Source organism: Urocampus carinirostris, chromosome 16 (genome assembly GCF_059441175.1).
Source record: "Urocampus carinirostris isolate Australia breed hairy pipefish chromosome 16, RoL_Ucar_1.0, whole genome shotgun sequence".
NCBI classification, from domain to species: Eukaryota; Metazoa; Chordata; class Actinopteri; order Syngnathiformes; family Syngnathidae; genus Urocampus; species Urocampus carinirostris.
In genome coordinates this window covers 23,756,584-23,776,978 of record NC_142364.1, presented here as the reverse complement: position 1 = coordinate 23,776,978, position 20,395 = coordinate 23,756,584, and the positions used below count along the sequence as shown (strand labels likewise).

General features: G+C 40.6%; 1 protein-coding gene across 2 annotated transcripts in view; it reads left to right on the top strand.

Annotated features, from left to right (window-relative positions):
• rgs3a (regulator of G protein signaling 3a) overlaps window positions 1-20,395 on the top strand; it is a 183,133-nt gene that overhangs the window by 42,205 nt on the left and 120,533 nt on the right. For both annotated transcript variants that reach the window (XM_088320165.1, XM_088320166.1), the window contains 5 exons: window positions 1,296-1,335; window positions 1,448-1,758; window positions 1,844-1,921; window positions 2,867-2,978; window positions 17,032-17,075. In XM_088320165.1, the coding sequence (XP_088176291.1) occupies window positions 1,296-1,335; window positions 1,448-1,758; window positions 1,844-1,921; window positions 2,867-2,978; window positions 17,032-17,075 (585 nt within the window). The remainder of the gene's footprint in view (window positions 1-1,295; window positions 1,336-1,447; window positions 1,759-1,843; window positions 1,922-2,866; window positions 2,979-17,031; window positions 17,076-20,395) is intronic.

Sequence of the window (20,395 nt, the reverse complement as noted above, 5' to 3'; positions counted from 1 at the left end):
TTCAAGACAAAAGCAGCATCTTTGTGTCTCGTTTAACTTAAGTTCACGTTTATAACACAGTAATAGCAATATGTGACAACTACTGACAATTAGTCAGCAAGTCCAATATTAAAAAAATATCCACTTTGTGTCTCACACCCCGTTAATTCATAGAATTACCACAGTAATAACATATGAACACAACTTACTTATAAATCTGAGTTGTATTTCTTTCACTAAGTAGTTTGAGAGAAAAAAACAGACATTTAACGTTATTATATTTTAATAACGCAGCTATGACAATATGTGAGCACAACTGACTAACAAGCTTAACAATTATATCTCCCGTTGTACATTTGGAGACAAAAGTAGTCCCTTTGTTTCTCATTTAGCTTTAGTTCAATGTATCTATTTATTTTTTCTTGTGAACTATGCCATCATAAATAGTTACCTATACAAAGCATCAGTTTACATTAATGAAATTGTAAAAAATTGTAACAAAACAGTAATAACAAAATAATAGCAGTTTCTGATAACAACCTACCTTTTAACGTCAGCCAACTGATCCCGTTATTGATTTTTGCAATTTCTCTTACTACCTTACTAAGTGATAATAATAATAATACATTACCGAGACAACATCCCACCTATTTACTCATAGCAAGACAGATTATGTAGAATAAAAACGAAGATAATTTGTGTAAACGAGTTTATTTATTTACCAAATAAACAACACAAGCAGTTCTTTCAGTATCTTTCTTAGTTGTTTACCCTCTTGGAGTAAATTCAAAGTGGCTCACCGTACGAATACATGTATTAAAAAAACATCCCAAATTGTTATACGGCGTACACAATTTGAAATGCTCAAAACAACACATAAAATACCGGTAAAAACGTACAAATTGGCAGGTATTTAACAACAATCTAAAACCCCATATGATCTCTCTCACTGTATATTTTGATTAGGAAAAAAACAAAAAACAAAGACAAAAATACTACCGCCCTTGAGCTTCGGTGGAGCGTGTGAAAAATCCATGTGCATGTGCTACATCACACCATAGATTTATAGTGCAAAAAAAGGAGATCATTCAATCAATACGAATGAATCACAGTCCCAATCCAAAAATAATAGCCTCATGGATGAATCATTGAAGCGGTTAGCATTGTCTACATGTGCAGGCTAAATTTACCTTGAAAGAACTACTGGAAACAGCAACACAATGCTAACCCGATATAGTTCTGGAAAGTGACGACAGGTTATGATGATTGATTGAAAATTAAGCCTCAAATGACCAATTTTTTGTTTTTGTTTTCAGATCTTAAGGCCAGTTTATCAGGACAATCAGGGCACGCTAGGTAAGCTAAATTAGGTTAGGCTAAGCTATCTCCATCTCAAAAACATATTGATCAAATATGTCTTTATAAATCTGAATTTGTGGTTTGTTTTATTATGGTTTTTTTTTTTCAGCCAGCAGGTTATACCCCAAACGGCAAGTTCCAGGTGCCCAGAGCCAGCCGACCGGCAGCGCCGGAGTTACCGGGAATCTTTCCGGTGCAAGCGGTCCATTCTCCAGCCGAACTGGTTTTCTGCGTCGCTCCAACAACGGAAAAACGTCAAAAAACCCGCCATTTGGTGCCGGAGGGATGGCATACCCACAAAAAAGTGCCAATATGGCCAACTACCAAAACTGCACTATCGTCCGTTCTCACGTCCCTCACGGGAACTACGGATACGTCTCGGCGGCCCCTAAAATCCTCATCTTCCCCATATTTGTACAAGTGAGCCATTTTGTCTATTTTTCATACATTTGTGTGGGCTGTGGTTGTTAGTTTGGAGGCATCTGACCTACTTGTGTGTGAGCAGCCTCTGGACCTGTGTAGCCGAGTGCTCATCATAACAGAAGAGATGATTTTACATGAGAGCAAGCATCACTCACTCAAGGTGAGTCCAAAGTGTTGCTTTAAAGACATTTTTCAGTATCATTTTCTGTCTTACCCAACCCTTTGAAGGAAAAAAAAATGCTTGAACCTACCATATATCTAATGAATTGTTTTAGGTACACCTCTGCAACACTTTTACACCGTATCCTTAAAATGTATTAGAAAATAAAGGAAATAAATACGGAAAAACTAACAAAAAACAATAGTTTTATTACTCACAATTTATTGGGGGAAGAAGAGGTGGGCGCACAATCGATCCGGGAATCGATGGTCGCAGGAGTGGATTAGAAATCCACTCAAAAGAAAAGAATGTCCAAAAACAAACGGATCAGGCCAAAAACAAAACAGGATCAAATACGGAAAGATTCACGGAACTAGGCATTTAACAGGATTTAACAGAAGTCTCACATAAGTCTCACAGAGTTTAACCAGGTTTAACAAACGTTCCAGCGAAGCAAAGTTCAAAAGAACGCATTTAAGTGTTCATGGGCGGGGCCAACTGGTCGCTGAGGCAACCGCGGCGGCAGAATCCGGCACCACCTGGCTGGAACCAACAGGGCGCCATGGCAACAGCGCCAGATGTGACAATTAGTACTTTAGGCCTCTGGGAGTGTTTTTAGCTAGGTTACGTGCCAAAGGACCCCCAATAAATACCAACAAAATTGATTAACATCTGATTTCATGTACAAGCAGCTCTGACGCAGTCATACTGCTCTTTGGCACTCCCTGGTGGCTCCCTGGGGCTTTTGCAACAAACCATGGCCCCAGCAATCTTGCTTAAGTAGAATGCCCGGCACCGCTATGGCTTTATGTTTGTTAATAAAAAGTCTCAGCTTAAAGCAAACATTCCATTTTAAGAGAGAAAAACACACACACACAATTTTCAATCAGTTTTCCATATTACACAGATATAATTGCCAATCTTTATTTGCACCGTCCACCGCAGGTGACTGTTTTCGTTTACACCGACTTGATGTTGGTGACGAGGGAAGATGAGCCCGGCAAGTGTAACGTCCTCCAGAGTCCTCTGTACCTGCGACACCTGCGACTACAGGACGGTAGGTTCAGTAGATTCAATAAAATGGGGTGCACCAGCGCACCACTACATGCTACACTATGAACAATCATAATGTTGATAGAAATAATAATGATAATAAAATGACTCCAAAATAATGATTAAAAAATTAGTAGGTAAAAATAAGATTTACATTTTTGTAATTTATTATTTAAAGGTGGTGTCCGTAATTTCAAAATATTCAACTTAGTGACACCTTTTTCTTTCTGAAATCATCATTGCAGCCTCTGTTGCTGTCAAAACCAGAACGAAAACGAGACCCAGTTGTGTTACGTTTTTCACAAGTTTTATAGAAGGGAAGCGGAAGGGTTGCGCCCACGATCCGGTGTCCAATGGACGCGGGAAGCAAGACGCTCTCGTACTCTGATTGTGATCCAAACACGGAAGTGGACCTTCCGTAGCGAGCGATGGCAGGGACGGGAAAACGGGTCGGTTGCTGGGACTTGGAGAGCAAGGCGTGGTCGGGGTCGAAAACGAGTCCTAAGCCAGAACTGAAGAGTAGACGCAGTCGGGGACAAAAAGAGGTCGTAAGCCGGGACCGGAGAGCAGACGTGGTCAGGATCAAAACGGGTCAAAAACGGGACAGGTGGGAGTCAGGGTCGAAAAAGGCTACTGAGGTTCGCAGACGAACTGACAACAGGGGACTGACAGGACAGGGTTCAAATAGTGACAGGGAGCCAATACGAACCCGCGCCGGTTGGCGCCAAATGAGCGGGCACAGGTGCGTCACATCAGTAATTATGACAGTTGCTGCACGTGCAAGCATCTTATATGCGCTTGAATAACTCTTGCTTTTTCACCTTTTTTAAGGTTTGGGTTAGCATGTAGACTTTTACTTTTACTGTTTTCATCCAGGAATTAAAACAATCCGTGACCACACTATCTACAACACTACTGGAATTATTGACCCAAAAAGTCAATAAACAAATATTTCAACAAGACAAACTCAGCTCGATTTCAATTTAGATTGGGAACATTCGGAAGGGAGTGTGTTTAAAGGGAAAGTGGTTCAAAAGGAGGTGTATCTACTGTGAAAGTTAAAATGGCTACTGAAAGAAACGATGAGAGATATCCTATTGCGTATTGTGACGCCAGCAACAAAAACTGTCGTTACCTTAGGGGGATTCTGGTGAGCTGGGACTCTTACTTTCAGGCGAGTTTTGGTTCAAGTGGCACGGACTTCTTGGAGAAGGTCTTAATGTACGGCACGAGCTCGACGGTCGAGTCAGGGAGGGAGAGAAAGAGGTAATAAGGGAGCGGGCTCGAGTTGAGTGACACTTAGCTTCTGAGTCTAAGAAAAGAGACCATGGTGGACTTTGCCGCCTTCTTTTTAATGCCTATTGTCGTCATTGACCCTCGAAAGTGTGTCATTGGAACCTGCTACGTGAGTTCCTGCCAAATAGGGGTTAGATCGGGCCTAAAAAATCCAGCCCAACCTGACCCCGCCTGCAGGTATATGAGCCGGAACCCACCGCAACCCGACCGAGTAACTTGACTTAAGTGACTTGGCCCGAAATAAACCTGAAACTTTATTTCGGCATCGGTTTAAGTATGCAGCTTCTGGTTTACTTCGGTCGGAGTCCCTTTAAATTGAAGTGCACTGTCCAAAGAGCGCTCTAACGCCGAAGTGCAGCGAAATGAAACTGAACAACAAGAAAATCATATACTGCAGATTCAGATTCAGATTCAGATTTACTTTATTGTCATTCGTATACACGTGTATACAGAACGAAATGTCGATACATCTGACCCGCACAGTTACTTTGAACGTCAGCCGGGATAGATAAGATTAACCATGTCTTCGTCAGAATTTTAGCGCAGCAGTTCGTCATCTCGCGGTTTGATGCCACTTCCAGTTGTTAAATGGTCCAGTTTATTGTCCAGAGAGCGTTTGTTGGAGAATGGATGGGAGAGGCGTTTAGCCTTTAGCCTAGCTGTTAGCACGGCCCGACAACCTCGCTTCCTCGTCCGGCGGTCACGCCCTGTCTTGCCACTCTGCTTCGCTGCTTTGTAGGCCGCTGGGTCTTGTTGACATAGCAGTCCGTGGCTAATAAACACTCCCGAGTGGTCGTAGCACCGAGCGCTTGATGTCTGGATGATCGCATATCCAGCAAAAAAAAAAACTGCGATCGTATCTTAATCTGCAGTTCGAGCCGACTTTGTGCGCCGTCAAAACTGAGTCGAAGACTGGGTCTTATGGCCGACGTGTAAAAAACTGTTGCGAGCCGATGCAGCCGCAGCCGAACAGGGGCGCCGCCATGATGTGATGACAAGATTACAAGATGCAAACAGTAAAATATTTGGCCAAAAAGCAGAAAGACAATTTATAAAGCTTGTAAGTTATTTGCGAGAAGATGGAATGACGTCTGACGTAAGCAATGTAGAGGCGGAAAGAGGAAGCGGGGCATCTTCTACCGTGCCACCAAGGATGAAAATGTCTTTGGATTTAGTGATTTAGAGTTAAACTGATAGTTTGGTAAGCATGTTGTTTATGATAGAGTTATCTGAATAATATAACTTAGAACGCTAAACAGCAGCGCCAAAGTGTGTCACTCAAGTCAAAGTAAAAAGCAGTCATCTAAATAATTACTTGAGTAAAAGTAAGTGCATGCTGTACAGATCCTCCATGAAAGAAAATGAATTAATAAATTAATAAATAAAACAGCGACAGACTCGCACGACCCGGCCCGACCTGGCCCGGCCCGACTTAATGATTGACATTTTATGCCCGAGGCCGGGTTTTGGCCCGGGCTCAAGATCTTACCTCTAGTTCCTAGCTTTGACAAAGTAAAGTTCTCTAGACCTAAAATGTGTCCGAGTTCATCAAACACCCCGTAAAATACTCAAGCATGAATCATGACTCAGCACGCAATAAATCAGCAATATTTTCATTACAATTAACACTTTGGCGATTTGAATCTTTATTATACATATGTAGATATCGGATAATGGATAATGAATAACGAAGATAGAACAATAACCCTTAAAAACCCTAAAATCCCCTTTTGGCTGAGAGTAAGATGGATAATGAGTAAAAATGATAGAACAATTACCCTCAACAACCCCCCTCCCTTCCCCGTCAGCGTAGTGACCTCGTCTTAATCCATTTTTATTTCTTGACATTTCTTTTCAAGATAATAAAATAAAAATGATGCCATAGCTTGAAATCTTGATTTTCACGGGACTGTGCTTAGAGCGTTTATGATTTCTACAGCCCGAGAAATGCATCCCTGCCGAGATTTGCATCTCCTCGCTACTCCAACCACTTTTACCTCGTTTTATCTCACTTTTAGGGAATGTAATGGCGAACATACAACCAAATCCACTTCGTCTTGCATTCGTTGGGAATGTAATACAACATAAACCATTCCGTCTTTGTGTTTGTTGTGAACGTAATCGAACGGTAAAACCTCCCCCCCTCGCGTGAACAAAGCGATCGTATTCTATATAAAACGCTTATTAAAACAATAAAGCGCGCAAATTATAATAATTGGGAGATCCTAGTCTATATAACGCGTTTATTTAAACAATAAAGTGCGATCGTATTTTACAAAATGCTTTTGTTAACGCGGATGAAAAGGTCAAAAGCGATCGCAGCAGAATGCGCGTTCACGCGAGGGTGTAGGGGGGTTGGTTGTGTTGCGTAGGAGTCGGATTTGGGCACAACACCCGCTCGGGAGCTTTTATACCCGTGGTCCACACGAGAAAATTACGCAGAAATTACGCGATGAGGGAGCGGAACAGTCGCCGGCGTGTTTTGCGGGCATACCACCGATGAACAGCGGGTTAGCCAATTTTGCGCATTTTCCATGGCGGGCAACCACGGGCAAAAAAAAAAACGCAAAATTTTAGCCGCGATTCAGCCGCAAATGTCTGTGTGACCGGCCCCTAAGCGGGTGTGGTTCTGTCCATCACAGTTGTGGGGAGATGAACTTAGGCTGGTTTATCAAGTTGCTTAGGTAGTCAAATAATCAGAGAAAAGGGGGTATCTTGGGGGACAAATAGTGAGTGATTTGAGGTTCTTTCTTTTTGATTGAGTCTGTAGCTGGAAAGGGGGGTGGTGTTTTCTGCGAAAAGGGGATCACCCTACAATTCCATCCATCCATCCATCCATTATCTGCACCGCTTATCCTCAGTAGGGTCGCGGGGGTGCTGGAGCCCATCCCAGCCGTCTTCAGGCAGTGGGCAGGGGACACCCTGAACTGGTTGCAAGCCAGTTGCAGGGCACACTGGGACAGACAATTCGCTCGCTCATTCACACCTAGGGACAATTTGGACCGGCCAAATAACCTGACATGCATGTTTTTGGAATGTGGGAGGAAACCAGAGTGCCCGGAGGAAACCCATGCAAGCATGGGGAGATCATGCAAGCTGGATTTGAACCTATGACCTCAGAACTGTGCCGCACACGCGCTGACCACCGCGTTTGCATTTATATAGCGCTTTTCAAGGCAACGAAGACCTCCCAAGCGCTTTACAATGTACTTCACACTTACCCATTCTCACACACACACACACAAATCAGCCATGCAAGGCTTATAGGGGGCATTAGGGATTCAGTGTCTTGCCCAAGGACACTTCGACATATAAAGAGGAATTGAACCTGCGACCGCTTGATCCCAAGACGAGCGCTCTACCTCCTGAGCTAATGCCGCTCTTAGTAGTATTTCGATAAAAGAAAACACAATTATTTTTTTGCATTTTTTTTTCAGAATGAATGCCTTTGTTTAGATTGTCAGCAAGAGGAAGAAAAAACCCAAACTTTATTTGTGGCGGCACATTAAGTAACAAACTGCAAGGCCTCCGGCAAGCAATAAACCTTGTCTTGACCTGACCTGGGGATATTTAGGGAGTTCCATCCCCGCTGAGTTCCTGCCGCTTTGTCTTTTGGTCAACCCCCGCTCTAAATATTTGTCTCCGCAATAGACATGCAGGGTGGTCACTAATATATTTGTAGGGCCTCCATCTCTTTTTTTTTTTTTCCTAAGCAGCGCATTGTTTCAAATGAATAATACAGGATGCTGTTGTGTGATTGTGTACTCTTTGTTTTGACTCCAACAATTATGAGTGGTGTACAGTCCAAAATCTTTGCTCCGTGAAATTTGGTTGTACTAAATGGAAGTGATAACAAATCTTGTGCAAGTGATATAATCGAAATACCGTAAAATTCAGACTACAGAGCGCACCCGATTATAAGCCGCACGCAGTACAAAAATATTTTGTACATTCAAAAGCCGCACCCGACTATAAGTCGCATGTGCCCACATTGAAACATGAGATATTTACAATGAAAGATGGTACACAGAAAGTTTAATAATATACGGTACCTTAACCCCGCTGTTGGTTGATAAAAAAAACATTTGTCTGTACGATGTCACGATTCACTGAAATATGTCATGCCACATATCATTGGAAAGCTTAAACTCTTAGGATTCAAAAGCATTTAAAATTATACTTATCAAAGAGACATCAGGATGTGTCTGAAACAAGATACAGACGCTGCCCTACTTACGAACGATCCGGACGAATTTGTTCATAAATTGCTTCAGTGCTATATTTTGTATAGAATGTATGTTTAAGGTTTGTAAAAGTATCTTTAAGGCTTGTATAAGTAACCTGTATTGTTTTGTACTAAAAAATAAACATTTAATAAAATAATATCTCATCTCATCTCATCTCATCAGCCGTACCGCTTATCCTCATTAGGGTCGCGGGGGGGCTGGAGCCCATCCCAGCCATCTCCGGGCATGCTCTATAAAAATAAATAAAGTTAAGTGTAATTTGTTTTGGAAGATAAGCTTTAAGAAGTCCTCCTCTGTGTTAGAAGGTGGCCGAAAAAAAGTGATTCAATAATTTTCTCAACCGCATCAAGCTTTCTTATTCCACTTTCATTTTTTTAACGTTTTTTTGTAAGTCGAATGGTCGTAAGTAGGGCCGAGGTTACTCACCATTACGTCCCCTGGTTGTTTTTAACTTCTTTGAGTGTCCAAGAAAATGGCTTTGTTACATCAAGGAAAATCCATAGACTTTGTACCTGATTGAACCGAGTAAATAGTTACACCAAAATACACTATACTGCCGACAGATAAATAGGAACCCGCCTAAAACATTTCTGCTTCGTTGGATGTTTCTTCTTGTAATCCGTTCTTTTCGTCGCATTATTTCCGTTAAATGAACAGACTCGTAACATTATTCCCCAATATGGTAGTTAGCTCTCCCTTTTGGTTGACACCTTTTCCATAATAAAGGTCTTTCATGCTAATTTTATTCATGCACAAAGCACAAAGTTACCTTAAACTTGTGTCTTCATCAACACATATATTCCAATTGTCTCACTTTTAACTTTACTGCTCGGGCGCCCCTGGCGACCATTCGAAAAAAATGCTTGAATTAGCCGCAGAGCTGAAAGCTTGGGAAAAAAGTTGCGGCTCATAGTCCTAATTTTACAGTATGTCAAATATTTAAAGAAATGAAAACATTTAAACATTTACAAGTAGGAATAAGTAGTGATACGTGTTAGTGCTTTCGGCGTTTAGTCTTTTAAAGCTATCAGTACATGCCGTTTGAATTAAAGTTGATAGATGAATAAAATTATGACTCACAACACATGGTAAGCTTTCTCTCCTGGCTTTGATTTCTTTGATCCCCGGCAAAACTAACATAAAATGCGACAGAAACAAAATGAAAATAAATCCAAACAGCTTGCCAACATCATTTTTGCCGTTCCATGTATTCCGTTACTCCCTAAGCCTGCACAAAATTTTGCAATTTTATTCATATTTAGTTTATTTTGTCTTTTATTAGCATATTTGGTATTGGAGTAATCCAAAAGTAATTGAAAGTAATCAAGTTAAAGTAACCCTACCCAACCCTGTATATAACAACGTAGTGAACACTGTTTACAACGAGAGCAGACGTGGCACTCCAGGATAAACATGTAATAAACGGTTAAAACAAGAAAATAAAAGAAAAGAAAATGTTAAGCTAAATAGGCCAATACATTTATGAGGTAGAAAGATGATATAATATTGGCTGTACAACATAATAATATTTGTCACAGTTTTACTTATAAAAGGAGAAAATGAAAAAAAGACAGATTTGTGGTTATCCATTTAATCAGTATATTACCAACAATAATCTAAAATGAATGAATGAAAATGAATTCATAATTTGAATAAGAAAATGTATTATTCTACTTAATTATATTTGCATGTGTTTTTCCTTTTACAGTGAACGTCCAAGCTACTTAATTTTTGAACTTTTTTTAATAATAAACCTCATTCATGTCAAGCAACGCAGTATCTCACAACAAAATGTTAATTAAACAATATAGTGATATAACAAAACACATGTACAATATAACATGTTAAACTACATTAAAAAAAAATACAACATTTTGTAAGGGCATGGAGCCGTGGAGGTTGACAGGTGTCACGAGACGTGGTGGCGAGGAAGGTGACCGGACCAGAACGGAGGCAGGAGGCATGAAGGGAGAACTCAAATGCGTTGACGATCCATAGGTTTTATTTAATAAAATAAAAGTCGCCCAATACTCCGAGGCAAAACAGAACAATACAGAGTTCCTCCGGCACGAACTCAACAGGACAAGGCATAACAGACTAAAACATGACAAGGCATAACAGACTAAAACAGGACAAGCATAACAGACCGGGATTGTGTATAAGAGTAATGAACCAGCACCCGCCAAAACCAAAATCCAGCCTTAAATAGCAGAACAGCAATCAGCTGATCTGCTTCAGCTTGAGTTCGGGGGCGTGGCATACTGGTCGTCATGGCGACCGTGACAGAGCCCCCCTCTTAAGGGACAGCTCCCGAGGTCCCAAAAAAGAAAAAATTACTACCTCGCGCCCCGGAATGTTGACGATCGCGATTGGGGCAACCCTGCTCCCTCCTCCGAACACGCAGGAACGGGGAGAGGCAGGCGCCATCTGCGTCGGGCGGATCGGAATCGGCGCTCGGCAGGGGGGGTCTGGTGGCCAACTGGACAGGGGATGACAGACAGATAAACAGGACAGGCGAGAACAGGACAGATAAACAGGACAGGCAAAATCAGGACAGATAAACAGGACAGGCAAAATCAGGACAGATAAACAGGACAGGCCGATGCAGAAGAGTCGCACTCAGGACAGGCCGATGCAGAAGAGTCGCACTCAGGGGGGTCAGATGCAGAAGAGTCGCACTCAGGGGGGTCAGATGCAGAAGAGTCGCACTCAGGGGGGTCAGATTCAGAAGAGTCGCACTCAGGGGGGTCAGATTCAGAAGAGTCGCACTCAGGGGGGTCAGATTCAGAAGAGTCGCACTCAGGGGGGTCAGATTCAGAAGAGTCGCACTCAGGGGGGTCAGATTCAGAAGAGTCGCACTCAGGGGGGTCAGATTCAGAAGAGTCGCACTCAGGGGGGTCAGATTCAGAAGAGTCAGGCTCAGGGGTTCAGGTTCAGAAGTGGCGATTCAGACAGGACAGGCGGAATCAGAAGAGTCGGACTCAGGGGGGATCAGATTCAGAAGAGTCAGACTCAGGGGGGATCAGATTCAGAAGAGTCAGACTCAGGGGGGAACAGATTCAGAAGAGTCAGACTCAGGGGGGATCAGATTCAGAAGAGTCAGACTCAGGGGGGATCAGATTCAGAAGAGTCAGACTCAGGGGGGAACAGATTCAGAAGAGTCAGACTCAGGGGGGAACAGATTCAGAAGAGTCAGACTCAGGGGGGAACAGATTCAGAAGAGTCAGACTCAGGGGGGAACAGATTCAGAAGAGTCAGACTCAGGGGGAACAGATTCAGAACAGACAAGACAGGACAGGAAAGACTGAACAAAATCAGTACAGGGAGACTCAAGGCAGGCATGGGAGTCGAACAGGCAGGCATGGGAGTCGAACAGGCAGGCATGGGAGTCGAACAGGCAGGCATGGGAGTCGAACAGGCAGGCATGGGAGTCGAACAGGCAGGCATGGGAGTCGAACAGGCAGGCATGGGAGTCGAACAGGCAGGCATGGGAGTCGAACAGGCAGGCATGGGAGTCGAACAGGCAGGCTTGGGAGTCGAACAGGCAGGCTTGGGAGTCGGAGTCGGGCTGGCACGCAGGGGAGACGGAATAGCAGGCAATCGGCACGGGAGTCGGGCAGGCAGGCATGAGAGTCGAACAGGCAGGCGTCAATTCTTCCCGGGACCCCATTCGAGGCACAGCAAGGGCCACGACGGGCGGGGCCGTGGTTCGAACGGGCAGGGAAGGCCAACTCAGTAGGCGCCTGCCGAACTGCGCTCTCCAGCTCTCCCCAAGTCGCGCTGGGATCGTTCGCTGAGTTCTATTTGTTGGCTGGTTCATTCTGTCACGAGACGTGGTGGCGAGGAAGGTGACCGGACCAGAACGGAGGCAGGAGGCATGAAGGGAGAACTCAAATGCGTTGACGATCCATAGGTTTTATTTAATAAAATAAAAGTCGCCCAATACTCCGAGGCAAAACAGAACAATACAGAGTTCCTCCGGCACGAACTCAACAGGACAAGGCATAACAGACTAAAACATGACAAGGCATAACAGACTAAAACAGGACAAGCATAACAGACCGGGATTGTGTATAAGAGTAATGAACCAGCACCCGCCAAAACCAAAATCCAGCCTTAAATAGCAGAACAGCAATCAGCTGATCTGCTTCAGCTTGAGTTCGGGGGCGTGGCATACTGGTCGTCATGGCGACCGTGACAGACAGGTATGTTTTTGTTGTCATAAACGAACTTTGGCAGACACACATGGCCACCCCGCTGGCTGCCTGTCATTGTATTTTTCTCTTGTTTTTTTCTTCTTCCGGCAGCGTCAGCCGGGAAAGAGGCGCCATTGAAGGACTGTTTCTAGTTTTTGTGTGAGCACAAAAAAAACATGATTGAGACAGTACAAGTTCAATACAAACAGCTGTCCCATGTTCCTGTCTACATCATATTTCAATGTTAAGGAGCGTGGGAAACGACCAGGCTCAGGCACAACCCGCAAACAGAACTGTCAGTCAGACAAGGCATAAGTGAGCTTAGTGGCTGCTTAGGGCCCCGCCACCACTAGGGGGCACCCAAGAGTGGTTAACTTTTTTGGTGCCAACATTGTCACTTTGTGTGTCCACTCAAAAATACTTCTCCATAAATACAACAAAAATACTACACAGTAACTACAAAACCAAATATCAAATATAGTGCTTATTTCGCTTACTTTCTGAAAAAAAAAAAAAATAGCATACCTGTCAACCTGTACGTTTTTGCCGTACAAAATACATTTATTATGCATTTTAAGACGTGTACGACGTACAAGAAAAACTGTACGGAAAAACGCCTCTATCTCGGTATATGTTTTTTTTTCCGTTGCAAACGAAGTGAGCGGTCTGATGCTACTGTGCGCATGCGTTTGCCGCCTCGGATTTCATGTAGTAGTTATGTGGTTAGCTTTTTCGGCTCAACTCATTAAAGAGAGCCGGCTCTCAAACGGTTCACTTGCTTTGATGCATTAAATTTCGAATCATTGTTGTTGTATAAAGAAGTTAAGAAAAAAAGAAGTATTAAAGGAGAAAATGAAAAAAGACAGGTTTGTGGTTATCCCTTTAATCAGTATATTACCAACAATAATCTAATGCAGAAAATAAAGGAATAATTTGAATATGATAATGTATTAATCTACTTAATTATATTTGCATGCATTTTTTTCCTTCTCCAGTGAACGTCCAAGCTACTTCATTTTTTAACTTTTTTATAATTAACCTCATTCATGTCAACTCGGTATCTAACAAAAAAATGTTAATTAACAATATATATGGTATTACGAAACACATGTACAATAAAACATGTTAAACTACATAAATAAACACGTTTGAAAAAAAAATATGGTGTAAGATTGTTTGCATTTTGTGAGGGAAAATACAACATTTTGTAAGGCATGGAGCCGTGGAGGTTGACAGGTATAGAAATGTTCCAAAAATACCATTACAGTACAACTATATTACAAAATCCTACAACGGAATTATTTATTACAAAAATACTACAAAAAGACAACTACAATAATATTACAAAAACACCCAAAAAATATGAAAAAAAATACTACTATGGAAATACTAAAAATAATCTACAAAAATACTTCTAAAATAGTGCTTTGGAAATACATCGATGGAACTTCTACTAAAATACTACATAAAAAAAATACTACATACAAATACCTAATGCTAAAATATATAAAAAGAAATACTGGAGAAATATTCCTACAAAAATACTGCTACAAGAGGTTTACAACAGAAATACTGCAAATTACACCAATAGCGATACTACAAAAATATCCCACATTTACTTCAAAAACAAAACCACAGTAACACTACAAAAACTACAGAACTGCAATAAAAATCCAACTTCAGAAATACAAAAAAGAAACATAACAAAAAACCTACAGTAATACTTCAAAACTAAATAACAAATAAAGTGCTTAAAACAGAGACCTAGTATACTATTTTGCTCTAATTGTGGACATTTCAAAACCAATTTGATGAAACTAATTTATTTTAAAAGAAGTATAAAATGTCACGCGCCCCCCAACTCCAAATAATTGCCCACCCCAGGTAGAACATGGAATGAGTCCTAGTCGGTATGCAAATGATCAAGTAATAGGGGGCCCAAAATCTAATTTTGCTTAGGGCCCCATGAAGGCTCGGGCCGGTCCTGCTGTCAGTCAATTGTTTTTTGACAGTGTCACTATTGAAACTGATTTGTGCATTTATATCAAATTGCTGAAATGTTCTAATAGTTTGCCTGGTCTGGAGAAGAATGGGCGCCACCAGGCTGTATTCGCCCAAGACACACTACAGGAAATAGTGCCCCTATGACCCAAGTGGTTGAGGGATCAAACTAAAATAGCTGTTGAAATATATCCAACACTGCCCTCTCCTGGTCTATTTAGCAAATGAGGACCAATTCCTCTTTTTCCTCTCCACATTAATTCCTTCTCTTTTTGTTTGTTTGTTTTTAAGGTGATTTCTCGTTTTTGCGTTTTATTCCTGTGTACAATCAAAACAGTCAGTCCCAGTCACTTATTCATTTAGACTGTTTAATGGGCAACAAAGTGTTCTTTTTTAAATTATGGGTATTGTTTATTCCACCACATAGTCCCCGTATTTGTCTCGCATAAAGAAACCAGTTTTGGAGTTTATTTTGTTTATTTTTGATAAGGCCTTAATTGTTTTCTCTGACACATGTTTGGTATTTAGAGACTTCATACTTGTCAGTTACAACGAGTCTTTAATGATTTATTGACCTAATTTGTTTTAGAGAAGACAACAAACAAAAAAGAACCAAACTAAATAAAAATAATAAATAAAATATAAACCAAGGTAAGAAAAAAATAAAATAAAATATAAAAAGAAGGCAGCACGGCGGCGCAGTGGTTAGCGCTTGTGCGGCACAGTTCATGTCATGGGAACCTGTCGTGGGTTCAAATCCAGCTCCAGACTTCCTGTGCGGAGTTTGTGAGTTCTCCCCGTGCTTGCGTGGGTTTCCTCCGGGCACTCCGGTTTCCTCCCACGTTCCAAAAACATGCATTTCAGGTGAATTGGTCGGTCCAAATTGTCCATAGGTGTGAATGAGCGAATGAGTTGTCTGTCCGTGTGTGCCCTGCGATTGGCTGGCAACCAGTTCAGGGTGTCCCCTGCCCACTGCCCGGAGATGGCTGGGATGGGCTCCAGCCCCCCGCGACCCTAATGAGGATAAGCGGTACGGCTAATGAGATGAGATGAGATATAAAAAGAAAACTTTCCCCCAACACAAAACAAAAATTAAACTAATAGAATGGATAATGGATTTAAAATAAGAGCAAAACAAAGATATCAACAACAACAAAAAGAAATAAAAACTAAAGTTGATACAAAAAATAACTACCAAGATAAAAATAAAACGTAAAAATATATAACAAAAGCATCACTATCCCCAAAAAATAAAGTTAAAGACAAATTCAAAAGATTAAAACAAAAATGAAGAAAACAACAAAAATAACAAAATGTCATGATAACTGATTTACTTCACCTGTGTCCGCTCGTTTGGCACCAGCTGCTTTGGGCTTCCTGATTGGTTCCCCTTCCTACTTAAGCTCAGTCCTTTCTCTCACCTGTTGTCAGTCCGCCAGCGAACCTCTGTTTCTACAAGGCAAGCACATTAACTCTGACTATCGTTGGTCCCGCTTTTTGCACCCGTTTTCCACCCGTCCCTTCCTGATTTCCCTGTTTGTCTCCGGCTACGACCCGTTTTTTGACCCTGACCACGTTCAGCTCTGCCGTCCTGGCTTACGACAAGTTTTTTTGCTCTCCTGTCCCGGCTATCGACCTGTTTTTTCTTTGTCTTCGACCCCGCGATCTCCCGCTCCGGGGAAGATTCACTTCACCTTCAGAACACTTTCCGGTTCTGTGAGCAGCTTGCTTCCTGCGTCCAGTGAGCACCGGATCGCGGGCGCTGCCTTTCCTCTTTATCTCAATAAACTTTTGGTTAACGTTACGCATCTGGGTCCTAATTCCGTTCTGGTCGTGACACAAAAGATAAAACAAAACAACTAATCACAAATACAAAATGAACCAAAAATATCGAAAACAAAAAAATAAATTAAAAAAATGAAAACAAAAGTTGCTACAAACATAATTTAAAGTAAGGCGAAAACGTATGATATAAAGGTAAACAAAAATGTCAAATATAAGACAAAGAAATATCAACAGTGACAAAAACAAAAATGTAAAACAATTCAACAAAAATAAAAAAACAAATTCAGTTAAAAACAAAAAAATAACAAAGAAACATGAAAACAAACAAAGCAGAAAAATAACAATACTGTACCTACACGGACAAAAAAGTAACAAAATGAAAAACAAAGGCAAAAAATATATAAATCCAAACAACAATAATACTTTTGGTTTGAAACATTGGTCCCGTTTCAAGTAAGCAATATTTGTAGTAATAATCCTCCTAATCAAAAAGGAATGACACTATTAAGATGTGTTTATTCATCTTTCGCAGACTACGCCGAAGAACTCCGGTTCTACCTGATACACATGACCGAGGTAAGACCGACATTTCCGGACATTGGTGCGTTTGTGTGCTTGCATGTTTGTGCCTTTGTGTAACCAACGTGGAGACACTGGAGTCTGCTGTTAATCACATTATAGAAACGAGACGCAGATTAGCAGCCGACTCTAATGAAAATGTCTTTTCCTCTTCCCTTCTGTCACGTCCGAAACATCTACACTGAGGGTCAAGAAGAAGTCAATTTCAGTATAAAACAGAAACAGCATTTATTTTACATTTTGGGATATTGTTTGGGCTGGAATTAATAATGTGTTAATAACACAGGCAGAAGATTTTGCTCGTTTTAAATGTAGTTGTTATTTGTTTGTTTTTCCCTCTTTATTTCTTATCTTTTTTACTCTTTCTTTTTTTTCTACTCTTTTCCATGTTTTGTTTTTGTTTTCTTCCTTTGTCTTTTCTGTGTCTTTGTTGTCCCTCTTTTTCCTTTTCCCCTCTTTTCCTTTTTTCTACTTGTTTTTTTTTTTCATTTTCATTTTCTTACTCCTTTAGTTTGTCCTGTCTTTACTTCCTCCTTTTGGATGTCCTTTTTCTTGTTTCTGCCTTTTATTCTTCATTCCAGTTCCTGTTTCTTCATTTTCTCTTTTATTTTTTATGTATTCTCATTTTTTCTTCACTTTCTTTTCTTTTTTCCTTTATTTTTGTTCTTCTTTTCTTTCTTGTTTCCCTCTTCCCAGACTTTCTTTTTCATGTTTCCCTTTTACCATCTTCTTTCTTTTTTTTTCATTTTCTTTTGTTTTTGTTCTCTCTTCCCTTTTTATTTTTTTTCTCACTGTGATTACTTTAATTGTTGTGTTTTTAAGATTTTACGTCTTGTTTCTCTAATTCAATAAAAATAAAATTAGCAGTTGGCGGATAATTTTGCTTATGGTACGGAATGTTGGAATTACATCGTTATAAAAAACAATGTTACATAACAGCATTATTTGTTTCAGTAAGGGAGTAATATAACTAATTGTACTGCCTGGTCCCTGCTGCACGCCTGGTTAACAGGTCCGACGGCAATGCTGCGCTCCGAACACAGTCCTCTTGGGGACTTCAGACTGATCGAGAGCAGGAGAGGGTAGGGAAAGGGTGAGGTGTGTTTTTTACTCTAAGGGCCCCACGCCAGTCTCTTGAAATTTAAGTTGAAAAAGTATGTATAAGCACAGGAAAATGGTTGGATAATTTAAAAAAAAAAAAAAAAACACAAAAAAGGCTGCGAGATAGAAACTCAGCCAGACCTGATCATGATTGACATTTTAGCCTTGACTGGCAGAAATTTGAATCAGATCAGAATTGAGTTATAAGATATTACCTCTACCTGAAAGTTGCAGACAAAACCTTTTCCGCTAGCTCGTTTTGGAGATGTCCAACAACTCACTATTAAATCAACACAACTGTATTATTTCTTTGTTTGACGGCTATTGGCCCTAAAACTTTGGTAGATAACCGCCCCCTACCCACGAAGCCAGTAACACTTGATGGAACTGGTGACATTGCTCAGCGCTCGATGGCTTCCATCAACTCGAAATCTGATTGGCTACACCCACTGCTCTCTCCAAGAAGGATCGCATGGGCCAGAACATGCAAATATTATCCTGAAGGCGTTCGGGTAGCCTAGCAACAAGTAATGGCGAAAATGGGATTGGTTAAATGCTTAAATTTGAAAGCAGATATTTGGAAGCAGCGAAAACCAGGCGAAAAGCAATGAAAGGAAGCTGACAGACAATTTGGAATTATTTCATAAGTATTGATGGACAAGAAATAATCAACATCACATGATTCAGAGCAGAGAAGGCTCACCACTGGTAACAACATAGTAATAACATGCAAGTTTATTTAATGTTAGAAATGCAAACTGGTAGCCTTTAGCGCTAATCAGTCACAAAATAAGTCGTTCTCGACTTCCCAAAGATTGGCGACCACTACTGTAGTAGAATCTGGTGAAGAATAAAAAAAACAATTCTAGTGGTCAAATTGGGAAAAAAAAGAAAAACAGTCGGTCTCCTGATTTAGCATTGAGTAGGAATTGTTTTGCCGCATTGTTTTCTGTGGTATCCATGAAAGGGATGATAGTCGCTAATGTAAGCTGGTTGCTAAGCGACAAAACAGGAAGTAGCGTGCTGTCTTTTGACGTAAAGCGGAATCGTTATACATAGGCAAGTTGTTGTTATCTACCACAGAAACACTAATAAAAACTTAGGGAAAACAACCTGTTTGAGATTTAGCTGCTAGCATTTTTAAAGTTTCCTGCTTGTGGAAAGTTGACCTTTCTAGCTTGAACAAAAGAAAACCATTCTATTGCTGTATAACTCTTTCTAACTCTTTTAGGGCAGCCTCATTAGCAGCTTATGAATATTTTAAAGACGCCTCCCCACTGGGCCCTAACACCTAGCCTCCCCGTTTTGGGGCTTAGGTTCCACACAGATCAAGAGTTTTGCTATCTTTCCCACAGGCGGGGGAAAAAAAGAGGAAGGAAATGGCTACATAGTTTTCACTCCGACCAATTAGGAAAGTGTATATAAATAGCAAGGTCTTTCGTAGGACAGCATTGGAAAGCTGGAACAAGCCAATGTCACAATTTGAATGTTGGTAAAAATGAAAGATTGTGAAATTGGAGCCCCACCTTGGAATTCACCCCTAAACGCCTGCCTAAATGGAAGTAATAATGTTTGATACCAATTCACAATACAGGTACGTGACTAGTTCTCAATAACAATACAAAAACAAAGACATACCGACAAGATTAGTACAGTATATACAATCCTTCTTCAGAAATGACTCAACTACTGTATTTTTACCTTTAATTCCCAGCAAAAATGTTTGCCTTTATATTAAAATAATTCAATGGCAATTATTTACTTTTCCTCCAATTGGTTAATTCCTTTCAGATGCAAACATAGATAATAATTTTAAATAAGATATTTTTATCTTTACATACCAACATAACAGTTTCTCTATTTTAATGGCTATTTACCATTCCTTTAACTTGGTCACTAGTTGGTATCAGCTACTATTACGAATACCTGAACAAGTCGGCAAAAAAACTAAAAAGGAAAAATATCATTAGTATCCAAACTCTTTAAAAAAAAGGAAATATAAAATCCTTTCCTTGGTATAACCAGTTTAAAGATTTGAGTATACACAATGTAAAAAAAATGTAGTGTATAAAACACAATTCTTAGGCTCAATTATAATTTTCAGTGCTTTTCTGTGCTCTAATCTGAACAGCATTGTTCATAATCTTAGCATGCCTTAGTAAACACATTTTGACTAAGAAAATTCACATGAATTAAAAGAAGAATCAGACTTAGCA